The sequence below is a fragment of the Thunnus thynnus genome, chromosome 13 (assembly GCF_963924715.1).
Source record: "Thunnus thynnus chromosome 13, fThuThy2.1, whole genome shotgun sequence".
Taxonomy (NCBI): Eukaryota; Metazoa; Chordata; class Actinopteri; order Scombriformes; family Scombridae; genus Thunnus; species Thunnus thynnus.
This window is the reverse complement of record NC_089529.1, coordinates 1,864,349-1,881,733: the sequence shown is the minus strand read 5'-3', so window position 1 is coordinate 1,881,733 and position 17,385 is coordinate 1,864,349. Positions and strand designations below refer to the sequence as shown.

The following is a 17,385-nucleotide window of genomic DNA, read 5'->3' as shown; positions in this document are numbered from 1 at the left end:
CAGTCAAAAGTTGGTACTGTAGGTGAAACTAACAATAATGGCTCCGCGGAATTGTTCCAGCAAGCACACACTCAATACCAGAAGCAAGGCTCTGGAAATGAGCACCCAAATGGGATAAGGCCACCATTTGTGTTATGCTTTTCCTGCTAAAAGTGCATTCGTGTGATATTTGTTGATGCTGAATGTTTTGTGTTTGAATATCCCGGCCATAATCTTAAGTCACCTTCACCACGCCACACAATACTATTGCCTCATATTCGAAAATACTAGTAAAGACCATGGATGAGTTATAAGAGCTCTTATTATATATCCATGGTAAAGACACACTTGGCAGTTCATGTCCCCCAGTTGTTGTACTTGCATTGCAGGACTGTCTTAAAAATCACACATTCCATGTTAACTCCTGTCACTTATTTTAATCCCCTTTCTGTAAATCAGACTTGTACAAGGCTTCTCTTTCCGATTCAGTTCCTTTATCTGAAGTATTCAAAAGAGTTCATGAACACAATATTCAAGTTCAGCTCTGTGATCACTGAATCTAATTTTAATCTGATGGTCTTCTCAAATAATCTAACTTTTAATTTGACATGCTTACATTATTAATTTCTAGTTGACATTGTGGGTGTATGTGACACACTATCATGTATAGCTTTGTATTTTGTATGTGTCCTGTGTGTTTTTTGCTTTGTACTGTGACTGCAGATGAAAATTAGCTTCAAGCCAACTCTGGTGCAGTGCATCAAATGCTAACGTTTGTTTAAAACTGTACATTGTCCCAATACATACAATACAACGTTACTAAAAGCCAATAAGCAACAATAGCAACCTAAATAACTTTATCCAATTCCACAGCAACCAAGTGAACCATTTTCAGCTAAAGTCAAAGAGTTCTGCAGAGGGAAAAAAAACAAAAAAAACAAACAACAAAAAAAAAAAAAAAAAAAAAAAAAACACTCAAACTACTGACAATCAGAGGGTCACAAGATTTTTTATTGTCAAGGATGTGACATCTCAGTATACAAAATACTTTAACATAACTGACAGCTCAGTTGTGCCAACTACCAAGTTGTTCCCAGTTGTCGCAAACAATACAATAGAGGTGATCCCTGAACCCAGTTTTTATTTTAAATTACACTCTTTAGCTTGTTGTTACTTGTGCTATAAGAGGGTTTCTTTCTTTGAAAACATCTCTTGGAGGTAGTGGCTGAGAAGATGGAATGTTTAGTCGACCTCCTCGATGGTTGGGCCGGAGGATCCACCACCGGGAGCAGCACCACCAGCTCCAGGGAAACCACCAGGCATGCCCTCTGGCATACCACCTGGCATGCCACCAGCACTCTGGTACAGCTTTGTGATGATGGGGTTGCACACCTTCTCAAGCTCTTTCTGTTGATGTTCATACTCATCCTTCTCGGCAGTCTGCATAACAAGAAAATTTTAGTGTTCTGGCAAATTCATGTCAATGAGACACACAAAGAATCTAGAATATATTTACCTGGTTCTTGTCAAGCCAGCTGATAACCTCGTTGCACTTGTCCAGAATCTTCTGCTTGTCGTCGTCACTGATTTTGCCAGCAAGCTTCTCATCCTCCACTGTGGACTTCATGTTGAAAGCATAAGACTCCAGGCCGTTCTTAGCAGACACCTTGTCACGCTGGACGTCATCCTCTGCCTTGTACTTCTCAGCTTCCTGAACCATGCGTTCAATATCCTCCTTGCTGAGACGACCTGCCAGCACATTGCACTGTCAGAAACTGTATCATAACTGCATCTGAGAAGGTGTTCAAATTCTACTGAACTCACCCTTGTCGTTGGTAATGGTGATCTTGTTCTCCTTGCCAGTGCTCTTATCGACTGCAGAGACATTCATGATGCCGTTGGCATCAATGTCAAATGTCACCTCAATCTGGGGAACACCACGAGGAGCAGGAGGGATGCCTGTCAGCTCAAACTTGCCCAGCAGGTTGTTGTCCCTGGTCATAGCACGCTCACCTTCGTAAACCTGTTGGAAGTACGCACAATTAGACCATTTTTACACAATGCATCTACAGGTCTGTAAACTTTATTTCGCTCAGACATCCAAGGAAGGTCAGGGCCATCTTTGGTCTTGCGACCTCTGGTGGAAACTACGAATGGCAGGAATAAACGTCATCACTGCGAAACACAGAGCTAGGTATAATGATGTCGTGCTTACCTGGATAAGCACACCAGGCTGGTTGTCAGAGTAGGTGGTGAAGGTCTGGGTCTGCTTGGTAGGAATGGTGGTGTTACGCTTGATCAGAACAGTCATGACACCTCCAGCTGTCTCAATACCCAGTGACAGAGGGGTGACATCCAGAAGCAGCAGGTCCTGGACATTCTCAGACTTGTCACCAGAGAGGATAGCAGCCTGCACAGCTGTAAATATGAGCAACTGATTAGACTTTGACTTCCTTTACTATGCAAACAATTAAGAGGACAAAGAAATGAACTGATCTGTACATCTTGTGAAGACACCTACCAGCTCCATAGGCAACAGCTTCATCGGGGTTGATGCTCTTGTTAAGCTCCTTGCCATTGAAGAAATCCTGCAGCAGCTTCTGGATCTTTGGGATACGAGTGGAGCCGCCGACCAAGACGATGTCATGGATCTGCCCTTTGTCCATCTTGGCATCACGGAGTGACTTCTCCACAGGGTCCAGGGTGCCACGGAAGAGGTCAGCGTTGAGCTCCTCAAAGCGAGCCCTGGTGATGGAGGTGTAGAAGTCAACTCCCTCATACAGAGAGTCGATTTCGATGCTGGCCTGGGTGCTGGAAGACAGGGTACGCTTTGCCCTCTCACAGGCAGTACGGAGACGACGGACAGCTCTCTTGTTGTCGCTGATGTCCTTCTTGTACTTGCGCTTGAACTCTGCGATGAAGTGGTTGACCATGCGGTTGTCGAAGTCTTCCCCACCAAGATGAGTATCACCAGCAGTTGACTTGACCTCGAAGATACCATCCTCAATGGTCAAAATGGACACATCGAAGGTGCCACCACCAAGATCAAAGATAAGTACGTTCCTCTCAGACCCAACCTGAAATGAAATTTCTGTTAGACATTTTCAACACTACTGAAGTATAATTCACTATCTAATTTTAGTCAGTCTAAGCACACACTTACAACCCTTTGGACATCATACAAGTATAATTAGAATTGTTCCAAATTTTACTTGCCTTCTTGTCCAACCCATATGCGATGGCAGCGGCGGTTGGTTCATTGATGATACGCAGAACATTGAGGCCCGAGATGGTGCCAGCATCCTTAGTGGCCTGGCGCTGGGAGTCGTTGAAGTAGGCGGGTACCGTAATTACAGCATTGTTGACAGTCTGTAAGGAAGAACGAGCCAAACATTAGCATCAATTCATCTCAAAAGCTGCCTTTTATGTCTAGAGCTTTGTGATGGAAAACCTTACTTTTCCGAGGTAGGCTTCAGCAATCTCCTTCATCTTTGTCAGCACCATGGAAGAGACCTCTTCTGGGTAGAAGGACTTGGACTCACCCTTGTACTCAACTTGAACCTTGGGGCGAGTGTTGTCGTTGATGACATTAAATGGCCAGTGCTTCATATCCGACTGCACAACTGTGTCGTCAAACCTGCGGCCAATCAATCGCTTGGCATCTGCAAGAGACATTTGTTTTTTAGCCAACCGAAACCTACTCCATTGTGGGTTTCCATTAAGAAAAAAAAAATAAAATAAAAAAAATTTTAAAAAAAAAATCACTCAGACATCCAAGGAAGGATTTGGACCATCTTTGGTCTTTCGACCTCTGGTGGAAACTACGAATGGCAGGAAAATCGTCATCACAGTGAGCTTTCAAAGGGTCACTTAGGACCATTTAATATTGTGTCAGTCTAACGTCATTCTTGCTGCAAGTTCAAATGGAGATTTAAAGACAGACCTTAATGTTTATTGACAGTGGTGCCAGTCAATTTAGAAAACCGGTATGGTTTAGTTGCACTTTGAGGTGCTTAATTGTGATAAAATCTTAGTAAATAAACATGTTGCTGATTTTCAGCAATTAGTGTGACAAGAATGACATGACCATAGTATCACTATTGTTCCAAGCTGAAAAGTCAATTCTTACCAAAGACTGTGTTGGTGGGGTTCATGGCAACCTGGTTCTTGGCTGCATCTCCGATCAGCCTCTCAGAATCTGTGAAGGCCACATAGCTGGGTGTGGTCCTGTTGCCCTGGTCGTTGGCAATAATTTCAACTTTGCCATGCTGGAACACACCAACACAGGAGTAGGTGGTCCCAAGATCGATACCAACTGCTGGTCCCTTTGACATGTTTCCTGGAGAAGTAAAAAGGGGGAGAAATGAGTGCTACTCTTTTTTTGTTAAGTGCGACTTCATTTAAGTCTAAAGCTTGTGCCAGCCATAGCAATTTTATCTATATTCTTAGTAAAGGAACCATTAAAAGTTGAAAGAGGTGACAGCAGAGCCATAGTTCAGCAATATAAATTGATCAAATAAAAAACTCTAATTTACATAGGGGACACAATTCTTCTGAACTTTGATTTTAAGTCACTTATGATAAATGTGATACACAGAATTATGTCATTTTGACAACCACACTTCAATAGCAAGCGAGTTGTTGCACTAATTAATTAGGGATGCATGATATTGGCATGTTATCGTATCAGCCAATAAAGTTGAGCAAAATGAACATTTCTGCCAATATGACAGGCCAATAAGGTGACGCTTTAATTATGTGCATGTGACACATTGCCTAAATGTTCAAATTGTTTAACTGTTTGTCTGGTTAACAGGCTTCATGCAACAATGCTTTTTAAATACCCAACATGGTGATGTTATACCATGTCAGGTATTTAAAAAGCAGTGAAATGAAGGCACCCGGAGGATTTTCACTCCCGTCTTGTTTGTGTGCATAACCAGTGCTGTAGTAGTGCTGTTCTGTTTAGCTGGCTAGCTTCATGCTGCTTGACACATGTTTGGTGATGCAGCTGCAAGGTGAAGAGGAAAAAGGTTTAATGGATTAAGTTAACTGCAAGATTAACCTTTAAGGCTTACATTCGTCCATGCATAACGTCCCGAGAATGATGTTTGTGTTAGTTCGGTACTAACTCCATGCTCAGTGTTATTGTAGTAGTAATAGCTTCAGTAGCTAGCTTTATTATAACCACCATGAAAGTTGAAAAATAATAATAATAATAATAATAATAATAATAATAATAATAATAATAATAATAATAATAATAATAATAATAATAATAATAAACAGTATAGATGCCAAATTAATTTATTTTGTCATGGTTTGTCAATATAAGCAGCTTTAGTTATCCTCTGCTAGAAAGAGAAGGCAGCACCACAAACTGGTGCAGTGTGGAGGAGCTGCATCACTGACTGTCTCTGGATCTTATCCAACTTTAGTGTAGAAGGAAGTAGTTGGATCCTTTATTGAAGTAAAAGTATTCAAGAAAAAGTACATAAAAGTACATAAGTATTGATGAGCTTGATGTAATGAAAGTAGAAGTAGTGTTTTGGTCCCTCTGATTTTTTAATTAATGAATTTATTTATATGACATCATTAAAGAACACCATGTCCATTTTATGTGCTTTCACTTTGCTTTAATTGCTTTACAGTTGTACAATGCACTGTCACATTAATCCTGCAGACAGATTACATTTACTTGTTTTGCAACTTGTGAAATAAGTCAAATTTGCCCTGGTTGTGGCCATTGTTAGGACTGTCTCAAGGAGAGCATCATCCAAGCCTGTGAAAGCAGGATTAATCTTCATTTTGTATGGAAACGTTTCATTAAAAAAAAAAAAAAAAAATTAAAAAAAAGACACGTTTTATATGTAACCTAACTTGAAGTAGTTCTTGTTTTGCCCACTGAATGTGTACATTTTGAAGAGTATTGTATTTTATGTCTGCATCTGCCAGTGGGCCACCACAATAAGAGTAGGAGGAATAATAATAATAATAATAATAATAATAATAATAATAATAATAATAATAATAATAATAATAATAATAATAATGAGACTTAATATTCTCTGCATTTAGGTGGAAAATGTGGCTATCAGCCAAAATGATTTGGAGAATGTCAGCAAAAACCTTGGCAATAATCTTGACTCCCTAGTAATTTATGGAAGAACCATGAGTCATTCATAAAATATGAATCCATTATAATTTGTCACCTTGTTCCATGTTACATTTCTGTGATTTGTCTCTTGTTCTATTCTGTACATACATCTATCTATCTGTCCTAGGAGAGGGATCCTCCTCTGTTGCTCTTCCTGGGCTTTCTTATATTTTGTCCCGTTAGGATTTTTGGGGAGTTTTTCCTTACTCAAATCAAGGGTCTCAGAACACAGGATGTTGTATTGCTGTACTGTAAAGCCCCCTAAGAAAAATACGTGATTTGTGACATTGAGCTTTAAAAATAAAATTGACTTCTTTGTTAGAAGCATGTGACTATGAGACTGCAAGTTTACCGCGATACAGAAATAAGACCGGAAACTGACAAAGGCAACTTTTTTTTTTTAAACCATAAAAGCGCTATACTCATTAAAAGACTACCCTGAAGCGCTCGATCATACCGAAGGTAACACGAACGTCAGACAGCAGCAGTGTACACGACAGCGCATGGCGACAAGAAAGCTTTTATTCTGAAACAGGAAGTCTGTTCAGAATAAGAGCTGAGAACATTCTCGAACATTCTCGGGCTCCCATCCCCCACCCGCTCCACTCTGCTAGCTCGATGGCTAACGTTAGCCAATGCGTCCACTGGGTTCGCGATTGCAGCACAATTACAACCATACAAATAAATCATCGTTTACATTCAGCACAAACACTGTAAAACCAAGAATACATTGTTATCGTTTGCGAATCACGACCATGAGTGAGCAAAATACTGGAGGCTATTCCCGCCATTGTAGCAAACTACAAGGGATGTAGAGAGTTTTATATTTTTTTTAAAAATGTGTTTATGTGTGACTTCAACAAGAATAACTTACCGAATTGTTGAACCGAGGATGACTTTGGATGTAGGGCAGGCTTGTCCTTGCCGGTGTGAGAAGGGAAAGGAAGGCGATTCGACAACGGAACCTTATATATAACCGGCAAAGCAGCCAATCAGGCCTCGAGTCTTTGACGTTTCCTTAACGGTCCGCCAATGACGGTTAGTATCTCTGATGACGCTAACAACGGTCAAGCCAACTTCCTGTTCTATTATCTGTATTTCATAATTCCTTTGAATGACCGCATGGCTTCAGACGTTAACCTTGTCTGGAGATACAAGATGCACACTGTATGTATACGAAACATCGAGTCGTATAATTAGACAGTAGAATGAGCTTATACTCTTATTATACTGACCTTCGAAAGCAAGGAAGTTATAGTATGGCCCCGGCGAGGATAAAAAGGAGCTAACAGAGCTATGCTACTGAATTAATGAACACAATGTGCAGTGGTCACAAAGTCCGAAGCACAATTTCCTTGTTCCTCCTGTTCTATACTGTAGTTTTCAACGCTTTTGTTCCCAGTCTGGGTCAAGTAGTTTCGTCTTGTTGATGATTGTCAAAACGATAATATTAGTAACCAAAAGGTTATAGCCTAGTGTTGTACGGATACATCTGGCGATTATGTTACAGTTCATTATATGAATGTGTATCCATTACTGTTGGCCAGTCATTTTAAATAGATATTCCCTGATGGTTGGAGGTGTGTACTCATGGATGTATAATAAGATCTTATAATACATCCGTGTGTGTACTGTACAGTCAGCCTGTTGTAGCTGGTAGCTTCCTGGTTATTGTGACAATAAATTTACTAACCATCTGCATCACATCAATTTGTAATCCCATTTGGATGGTTGCTTTTGCCTTAAAGGATAGGTTCACAATTTTTCTGAATCATATGAACAGTGAAAGAGGTTTTCCTCGCTGTAATTATTATATATATTTATATATATTCTTGTTCATATTGGCTATTAAAAGATCTCCTTCAAATGTGCTTTCAATGTAGGTGATGGTGACCAAAATCCACAGTGTGTCCACACAGTCATTTTGTGCAAAAAAGCATTTAAAGGTTTTATTGAAACTAAATGAATATGAGTCTTCAGCAGTCTGAGTTAGTCATATCAAGTGGATATCTGCCACATTTACCGTCTTTTTAGCACCAAATTCCCTCTTTGTGTTTCCTCGGACAGTGTTTCCCTGTTGAGCTGTGGTGGAAGTATAGTAACAAAAAGAGGGACTTTGGCACTAAAAAGACTGTAACGTTGAAAGATATCTACTTGATTTGACTCATTTGGACACTGAAGCTTCATATTAGTTTCAGATAAACTTTTAAATACATTTTAGCACAGAAGGAGGACTGTGGATTTTGGCCTCCATCACTTCCATTGTAAGTGCATTATGAAGGGATCTTCTAATGGTCAGTATGAACAGGAGAAATGATTACAGCAAGAAAAACAAGTTTCAATGTTCATTTGGGTTCCTGTCTGCTGTGTTACAACAGACTTGAAAAATTGTGAATGAGTCATTTTTTAAATGAATTAATCATTTATATTTTTTCAATTAGTTAAACTACGCCACAGTCTTTCCACATATCCCCTGCATAACTTCCCCTTGGGGCACAAGTGCCCCTGGTTTGGAATCACTGTTGTGGGCTACCATATGAGGATGATACTTGAAATGTGATATTACATATGATGTTGACATGGTGCAATTATTAAAAAAGTCACAAAAGATACAGATAATGCAAAAACATCACTTTTACTTCCCTTAAATCATCTTGCATCACATTCAAATAAAGTATGCCATCATGTTATAGCAAAATATACTTTATTCTCACATTTAAACACAATTTATACAGTATTTATACAGTACAGTACTACAGTTATAACCAATGTGTTACCACATTCTTTTCTGTCTAAACATACACTCTATGTAACAAGTCCAATAAAACAGCTAATCAGCATATTCTGAGAACATGGTGCTGATTGTGTTGCTGACATTAGAGATTCTGTATGTGACTGTTACAGTTCTGTCTCCTTTATGTCATGTTTGGCTGAAGTTTGTGCCTGGGTTTGAGGTTGAGAAGTCTGCTCTTTATTTGTACTCTGTGTTGCTGTCGTCGCACCTGTGTTTATAACTGAAGTTATCCCTGTTGGTTCTTCAACAACGTACTGTGTGAATGCCGTGTTGAAGAGTCCTGTGTGAGAGAGAACATTTGGCAATCAGTAATGACACATTAGTTCTGTTTCTGTGGAATAAGAGGTGTGGCACCAGAGTCTGTGATGAACTGCATACAATTCAATTTGTCATGTTGATGTTGCAATGAAATAAAAGAGGAAATTTGTTGAAGAAACTGATACAGAAATGGAATTAATTAGGCCCCAAATTCATTTTTTTTAAATATAATTAAAAGTTTGAACCTTTTAAATATTATTTAGGCAATTACTCAATTACTGCAAGTGTTGAATTAAACTAAAAATTAAAAATAATTTCTGACAATTTTTTTCCCTGATTCCCAGCGATGCCATCAGTCAGTGAACACTATCCACTTATGTGTTACTGAGCTTCATTCACTTCCTGAAGCTAAAAGTTACATTCAACAAGAATCACATTAAATTTCAAACCATGGCACAACATTTCAAGTTGTTCCTGAAAAATATACATGTGAATTTGTAAATGATTCTTGTTTTAATTAACGAAGCATGTCATGAAAGCAGGAGCAAATCAAGTCTCTGCAGTTGGAAAACAGTCTCTGCTGGCACAAGTAATTTCAATGCATTTCCACATTTCTTTTGGGTAGAAGCCATGAAAGGAGTGCTGAATCATCTACATACCTCTTCGCCTTTGTCCTTGGGCGTTTTTCTCTTCCTGGCTTGATTTTGATTTACTGCTCTCCTCTGACGGATCAGAGTCTTCATTTTCTGTAACAATAAAAACTGTCATATATTTTGTTTTTAAATTTATTTATCAAAAAGAAAGTACTTGACTTTTTTTAAACCGCAAGCCCACAATTAGGTATGCTATGTATTTGTCTCATTGCAGCATTTTCCAGCTTTGAAGCAGACATAAGCGGGATGATATTTCTGGACACTCATCAAGCAGAAGTCAGAACAAAACTAGCACAAAGGAGTTGCTTCATAAATTTATGGCCCTGACTGAAGTTCAAACTAACAACAGCTGCAGCCTTGATGCTATTAGATGCCATGCAGGAAATGGGAATGTGGATTGCTTACCTTTCTTCCAGGTGATGTGTGCTCTTCTTAGCTTGATGGCAAAAAAAAGGACCACTACCAGAAGAGCAAAGATCAGGCATGTCACCAGGAAGACCAGTAATGAGGAACTTCCTCTCTTTGCTATCCGCATCTCTTGGTCATTAGAGCTCACTGGGAATGGACAGAATGCTGTTGGTTAGTTCAGCAAAATCTCAATCACTTTCAGAGACAAAACATTTATCTCATCATCATTTTCAAAGTATCATTTTTGGAGTCTGAACCATGCAGACACAAGTGCTGTTAAAAGTGTGAATTTACCTGTTCTGTTTCCCTCCGTATGGTTATAGAATGTGGTCTCATTTGTTGTTTCAGAGACAGATGTCCAGTCTTTGAGGAATTATGGAGAAGGAAGATACAATAATTAAAAGACTTATAGACAGATAAGCTACTGCAGCTCCAGTCTAAATGGAAAAACTCAATTGTAGTTGTTCAAAATCACCACTAGATGGCATCAAACAGAAAAGAATAGTTTTGCGTATGTCCTGATTCAGTACCTGTTGTGCTTGTTGCATAACTGATGCTTTCATTCCAAGTCCTGGTTGAGTCTGATATCACAGAGGTTCTTGGGGCCTCTACAAAAAATAAAGACATTGTGATCAATAAGAAAATAGAAAACAGCATGACTTTAAATGTCAAAATTGATTTATCCATATATTGATTTTCTTTGACAAACTCTTCTTTGGCGTTTAAAGTTAAAACCTTTGGGTTCAAAAACTACACAGCAGTTTTTCAAGCTGGAATAGAAGATCTTTGATGATGCTCTTTATCTCAGAACTGCTCTTCACCCACATGGAGCATCACAGTGCCATCCTCAGAATTTATGAATACATCTCACTTAGTTGACTTTCACACTATGCTGTGGGATTTCCGTCACAGGAAACAGATCTAGTGGTATCACACTATAGTGGTGGTTAAACAATGCGAGTGTTATAAATGTGTTGTGAAAGGTGAGATGTCTCTTGTTTCCATCCCACAGGCTGACAGTTTGTGTGATATATTACAAAGTTAACTCTCCCATTTAAGATACTGTACATCTTTTTAAATTAATTGTAAACATTGTTATATGCAGGATGTGGTCTAAATGTTGAGTCTTTGAGATGTCATAATTTAGTATTTGAACTAATGTGACATTTATACTGCCATGTGACATTAATCATTCATTTAAAGCCTGTGCACCCTGAATATCTTACAAAGGAAAAAGTTGTCACTCACCACTAGTGCTGAGATGTGAGCCTGAGAAGCTCTCTGGTGAAGGCCCAGGCACATCTCTGGTGGTGAAGTACCCTGTTGTGTTTCCATGTCTGAACCAGCGGGTTGTTGTCTTCAGCACCTCTGTTGACCCTTGAGGCTGAGATGTGGGTGGACTAATCATGGTTGTGGACTTTGTTGCTGTGACAGAGAGGGGTTTTACATTATTTATAGACGGAAACTGCCTTCAATTTATGGACAATCGAAGTGAAAATTCATGCTGACATTTGAAAAATCTGCAAATCTCACATCTGTTTTTTTCCAACTAGAATACAGGAAACCAGACTATTTACAACATACAAAAAGAGGAAATGACATCGTGCTGTTTGGCTGGTCAAGTTTCACAGTGGTCCTGTGAACAGTGTCATGGAGCAACTCATGAGAAAAAACCCTTTCCAGTGCTTTCCCTGTTTTGTGACGACACAAGTACGCTTTCACTGTTCCTCAAACATCACCCTTTAAGCAGAAGTACTTTAAAGGAAACACGTTCTGGTAAATATAAAGATAATTTTTTACTTATTTTCTCTGCTGCTGAATGTTTTGTAGGCAGTGTTTATATTATACTCACTAAAATATAAGCAGGTATACTGTGAGTACAAACTTCAGATGAAATGAATTATACTCACAGTCTCGTCCAATTTTGACAAAGTTCATCAGAGGTTGTGAGTCCCAAGATGGATGCCGAACAAGGCATTTCACGGTGACTCTGGTGTCCACTGAGAGAAAATATAACGTATCTGAGGAGACATATTTTCTATCTTCAAGTAGGATTTGGGAACCTGTGGAAGGGGACAGATATCATCAGTTTCTATTTATAATCAGGTGTACCAGCTACCAACTACTAATCTATGAGTTAGTATGAGTATGAGCTTATCTGAGTTGAGTAGGTTGACATGTTTGTAGAAATGATGAGCACTTTCTTTAATGGAACATGGAATTTTAAAGGTTATGGCTGTCAGTAAACCCACCAAATGTGGGTTAAGATTAACGTAACTGTGGCATGTACTGTCATCAAGAGATGAGCCCACTCAGTGGTCTCTGAATCTAATTTTGACTCACCGACAAAGGAGCAATTGCAATAATACTGTTCAAAGTGCTGGATATTCCAAAGAAATGACGAGTGTCCAAGCGTAACTGCTATTCTGTTCATAGATGTGCATCATACTTGGCACAAACAATTGGGTGAAATGAAATATAATTTGCAGGGTCACACTGCTTATTTCATCTCTCTAAACAGCGATGCCAGTCACAGTGCTACATGACAAAAAGCTATCACCAAATAAAGAGCAAAGTGCATTCCAGCTTCTGTAAGTGGGAAGATTTTTGCCATTTTGAGGTTCAGAATAGCAGTGGATGCATCACCACAAATATGCAGCTAAAGGTGATGTGCCTTTGTTACTCAAATTCATGTTATGTTATCATTTATGGCTCACTTTGGTTCACTTCTTAATTAGAATGTAGTTTGCTATTTATTCTAAGTACTAACTTCTGCATTCATAACTAACTCACCATGAGTAAGAAATTCAGGCCCGTTATCCAATTTCCAGGATATCTGGGGAAGATAGTGGTTCCCCTCAGCAGTGCATTTTACGACACACTTCCCTGCATCCTCTGTTTCTGTCATTATGGGACGACCTTTAAAAGAATCAACACCAGAGCAAATGTTATTATAGTATTATGACATAATCATCCAAACAGCAATGTCATGATCATGGCCAGTCATGCTGTTAAATTACTAAATCATTGTCAAAGTCATGTTTTATAATCTGTAGACTACCATTGTTTGACCCAATGCAATGCAAAAATAGTTGCTAGTTTAATTATACTCACCTAACACTGTCACCTCCACCTTCTTCTCTTTTGCGTGGGTGTCATACTGAGTGCATGTGTAGTTGCCTCCATCTTTGAAGGTGACATCGGAAATAGCGATGTTGAATTCTGACTCCGACAGTTTGATGATGCTGTAGCGCTTGTCCTTCAAAACTGGAAATGAGTGAGGACAAATAAAACAATGATGTTAAATATCCCTGATTTGAAGGTCTGAGAGACTGTGTTGCTGCTTATACATTTGTTTGTGTGATTAAAACGCAAGATATGTCATTCACCTTCACCTTTATCATGATTGAAGAACATTAAATGTCCATCAGGGTTCTTCCATTCCACATTGGTCTTATGAGCGTCTGTAATGGGGCAGTGTAACTCGAGTGTCTGACCTTTCATCACAGTCTTACGCTGCCACACCGCAAGTGAAACTGCAATCACATAAATAGGAACATTGTTTTCCTTGGAAATTCACACTGAGAACACAATGTCATTCCCATGCTATACATTTTGATAATACATGTATTTTTCATAAAAATACACCCTCACTACTCTTCACAAACATATGAGCAACCATGTATTGGTATAAAAGGTCAAGTGCACTGAAAGTATGTCTCCCTCCCTCGTATACAGAGGTGTCCAAAGGTGAAAGCCTGTTTCTCACAGTCTCATCTGTTCTTGTCAGTGCTTCTGTTTTGAGACTGTGTGTGTGTGCGTGGAGGTGTTGTGAGAGGGAAAAAAACAGTTCTTCACTGTACTGCAGCTACAAAAGCACCCCCCTGGTACACATCTAATGCATTTCTGATCTGACAGGATGTGGTCAGTCCTTTCATGGTGAAAGAGAAAGTAAGAGAAAATATACATTTGTGGTGGGTTGCATATGGGGGCATTGGGGGCTTTTTCTTTCCTATGGGGTGAGAATGATGAGGTGTTTGGAAAACACATTTGTGGGGGCATATTGTCGCAAGCAGTGAGGGCAGTGGGCTTGAAGGAACAGAGGTCAACAAGCCTTTTTCACACGCGTGGGTTGTGTGTTCAATATGACATTACTTATATTTAACTTCAGAACAAATGTAAATGACAGAAAATAACTTTTTACTGTATGGCAACATGCTTTTGAGCCTGGCAGTTTTCTCTAGACGTTAACAATAGGGTTTGAGACATTTTTTATTTTTAAATTATGACTTATTAAGCACATTTCAATCCACAGAAAATTCTATATGCAATGTAGAATATGCATCAAACAAAAGCAAAGTCAATGTAAATACAGTAAATATGAATTTATAAGCCTACATACTATTGTACACACATACATTTTGTACATAATGTACAGTATATCTAATTAAACTTGTAATGAAAAAACAGCCACAAAGAAATCAAATGTAATCAAATGCACAGCGTAAAGGGAACATACTGTATCCGTGTGCATTAAATGATATTAGCGTTTAAGCAAAATTATTGAATAAAATATCATAAAATGAAATAAAATATAAGAATCCAAATGGGGACACAGTTCATCATGGCTAAATCAAAAGCTTTACACATACACACCTAATCTCACCTACCACAATCTAATGCCTAAAAAAAGTATAAACTCATCTGATTTGTCAGAAGCATCTGGGTTTGTAATTTCCATTCAATTTCTCAAATAAAGCATCAGATTTCAAAACATCACACACTGCCATACGAAGACCAACATGGTAACAGTGTCATATGTTAAGAATTCATAATCAAAGTCATCACTACCAGTAGGAATATCTGTGTTTTTCATAAGTTTCATTCAGTTTACCATCTCAGCATCATCTACTTGTCATAACAAAGTATGTCAGTCAACAAGTATTGAAGGTATGTACTCACCTTGTATGAATAACATGAAGATACCGAGCTGCAGCTTCAGTTCCATCTTTGTCTCTCACTAACAGTCACACAGCACTTCGTCTCTGCTGCATTTCCTCATTGTCAGATCTATTTGTACACTGCTGAGGGACCTTCCATGACATCACAGCTCTGTGGTTTCCATAGACTTTTTGATTCGAGTTATCATGTGACACTCTAAAAGTACAAGATTAATAGTTCAGGATTTATAATTATTGGCTCCTGTTTCTGAAATGAAAGTATTTTGTGTCACTAATTACTACCCAACAATAATTTCTAGTGATTTAATAAAAACAGCTTAACGATTTTCAAGAAAAAAATCCCCAAAAACACATATACAAGACTGTAATTCCCCTAAAATGTAACTTTATAGAGAGCAAAGTCATCATTATCTTTAGTTACATCTGTGCTTTTTCATCAAAATGTTTTTTGCGAGAAAGGTCTCATAAGTGATATAGTAAAAAAAAAAAAGAAGAAAAAAAAAGACAATGCTTCATTGCATATCAGGGAGACTAAAGGTGTCAATTAAATCAACTCCAACTGTTTAAAGAGTTTATGGTACAGGTCAGTTGAGAAACTTAGTCAACCAGCTGGTACTATAAGTTTGTCAGAGTGGGGTTTGATTTCTTGAACTTCAGGTTGGAGGCCTGCAATTCTAACCACCAAACCACCATCACCGAGATGAACTACTTTACACAGGTCTCAAGTTTCCTGAGGGGAGATCTGTTCAGCAAAACACCACCTGTGTGAGCTAGAAAGTCTTGTGAAAGCAGAGAGTTGTGAAGGCAGAAATGAAAAGGGACAGACCTCTTTCAGACAGTAATGACTCAAAAATAAATTGGAGCTCTTCCAGATTTTCCATCCATCCATCAGTTATGGACGTTTATCCTTTAGAGGGGGACTGGAGCCTATCCCATTGGGGGAGGTGGGGTGAGAGGTGGGGTAATTCATTCACATTCACACAAATAGCTGAGCAGGATGATATAATGTGTCATGTGCACACACTGAATAAGGGATAAAAAGGTGAGCTAGAAAAGGGAGAGTGGACAAAGATTCAACCTTCTGGTAGGGATGACGAAGTCAGTGCCATCACTTCGGTTATGAATATAGGCTATTTGTTATCTCAACAAATAGCCTATTGGATGTTGTCATGACATTTTGCAGACATTCATGGTCCCCAGAGCATGAATCCTAATGACTTTGGTGATCCCCTGGCTTTACCTCTTGGCTTTACCTCTGGTGTCACCATCAGGTTGACATTTCTGTTTTTTAGTGAAATCTTTCAACAACTATTGGATGGATTGTTGTGAAATTTGGTACACACATTCATGTTCCCCACAGGACGAATCATACTGATTTTAATAATCCTCTGAAATTTCATTACCATCAGATCAAAATGTCAATCTTGCCAATATTTTGATTTATCTATTTAGCAGGGTTTTTTGTTTTGTTTTGTTTTGTTTTACACTGTGACAAGACAAAATTCTTTTTTCTTGTCTATTTTTTTAAAACCTTTTTATTGGGTTTTGCGGAATTATACATTTGTATCAAAAACAAATACAATTGCCATTTCTAATGTTCCATCAAGACCCGTGTTTTTATAAAGACATAAGCATCGAAACACACTAGACCCGGAACAGTAAAACACACACACACACACACACACACACACACCAACAGCAGAACACACAATCAAACTGGAGAACATAAAACAACAAAAAACAGAATAATGGTGATGCTAAATAGCATTTCCTCAACAAAGACCACGCCATTTGTGCAGTATTTAAAAGAATAGTTTATTGGGATTGGCAAGAAGATTTGGGAAGAATTAAATAAGTGTCAATTGCGATGGGATGATTGGGGTAGAGGAGAGGGACAAAGAGGGTCAACCGCCAGGGGACAAACAGGAACCGAAGGCTGGTCAAGGTCAGGTACGATGGGATGATAGGGAATGAGGGGAGGGATGAAAGGGGGGGGGGGGGGTCGAGATTCAGGGTGGAGACACGTCTCAATGAGCTTCATCATCCCTGAGTGGTTCCTATAATGAAAGAGGGAGAAGGAGAAGTACTGAGATGGAAGTATCGACCCTAACACGCATCTCTTTGATGGTGGGAAGACACCGGAGCACCTGGCAGACCTGGACAGGACCTGGGACA

General features: G+C 38.9%; 3 protein-coding genes and 2 non-coding genes across 8 annotated transcripts in view; all 5 read right to left on the bottom strand.

Annotated features, from left to right (window-relative positions):
• The window catches only part of hyou1 (hypoxia up-regulated 1), a 298,959-nt gene that overhangs the window by 233,967 nt on the left and 47,607 nt on the right, over positions 1-17,385 (bottom strand). The window lies entirely within an intron of this gene.
• LOC137195142 (heat shock cognate 71 kDa protein) lies at positions 970-7,161 on the bottom strand. The gene is made up of 9 exons (XM_067607276.1): positions 7,011-7,161; positions 4,109-4,318; positions 3,436-3,641; positions 3,196-3,348; positions 2,501-3,056; positions 2,195-2,397; positions 1,804-2,002; positions 1,496-1,728; positions 970-1,419 (listed from the first exon to the last, which is right to left on the bottom strand). The coding sequence occupies exons 2-9, from the start codon at positions 4,311-4,313 to the stop codon at positions 1,222-1,224; spliced, it is 1,953 nt and encodes a 650-aa protein (XP_067463377.1). The 5' UTR covers positions 4,314-4,318; positions 7,011-7,161; the 3' UTR covers positions 970-1,221.
• Positions 2,068-2,160, bottom strand: LOC137196320 (small nucleolar RNA SNORD14). Its single transcript, XR_010931236.1, has one exon. It is a non-coding gene; the product is annotated as a small nucleolar RNA SNORD14 (small nucleolar RNA).
• On the bottom strand, positions 3,741-3,833 carry LOC137196332 (small nucleolar RNA SNORD14). The gene has a single exon (XR_010931246.1). It is a non-coding gene; the product is annotated as a small nucleolar RNA SNORD14 (small nucleolar RNA).
• On the bottom strand, positions 8,772-15,311 carry LOC137195141 (cytotoxic and regulatory T-cell molecule). Of its 4 annotated transcripts, none has more exons than XM_067607271.1 (11): positions 15,212-15,311; positions 13,639-13,785; positions 13,364-13,516; positions 13,043-13,168; positions 12,160-12,312; positions 11,498-11,674; positions 10,780-10,857; positions 10,544-10,612; positions 10,247-10,396; positions 9,848-9,949; positions 8,772-9,210 (listed from the first exon to the last, which is right to left on the bottom strand). In XM_067607271.1, exons 1-11 carry the CDS (start codon positions 15,255-15,257, stop codon positions 9,035-9,037), a joined length of 1,377 nt encoding a protein of 458 aa, XP_067463372.1. In that variant the 5' UTR covers positions 15,258-15,311; the 3' UTR covers positions 8,772-9,034. The 4 variants fall into 4 exon arrangements, with proteins under 4 accessions (XP_067463372.1, XP_067463373.1, XP_067463374.1 ...); XM_067607272.1 differs by having other exon boundaries at positions 13,645-13,785; XM_067607273.1 differs by having other exon boundaries at positions 8,773-9,210; positions 9,848-9,934.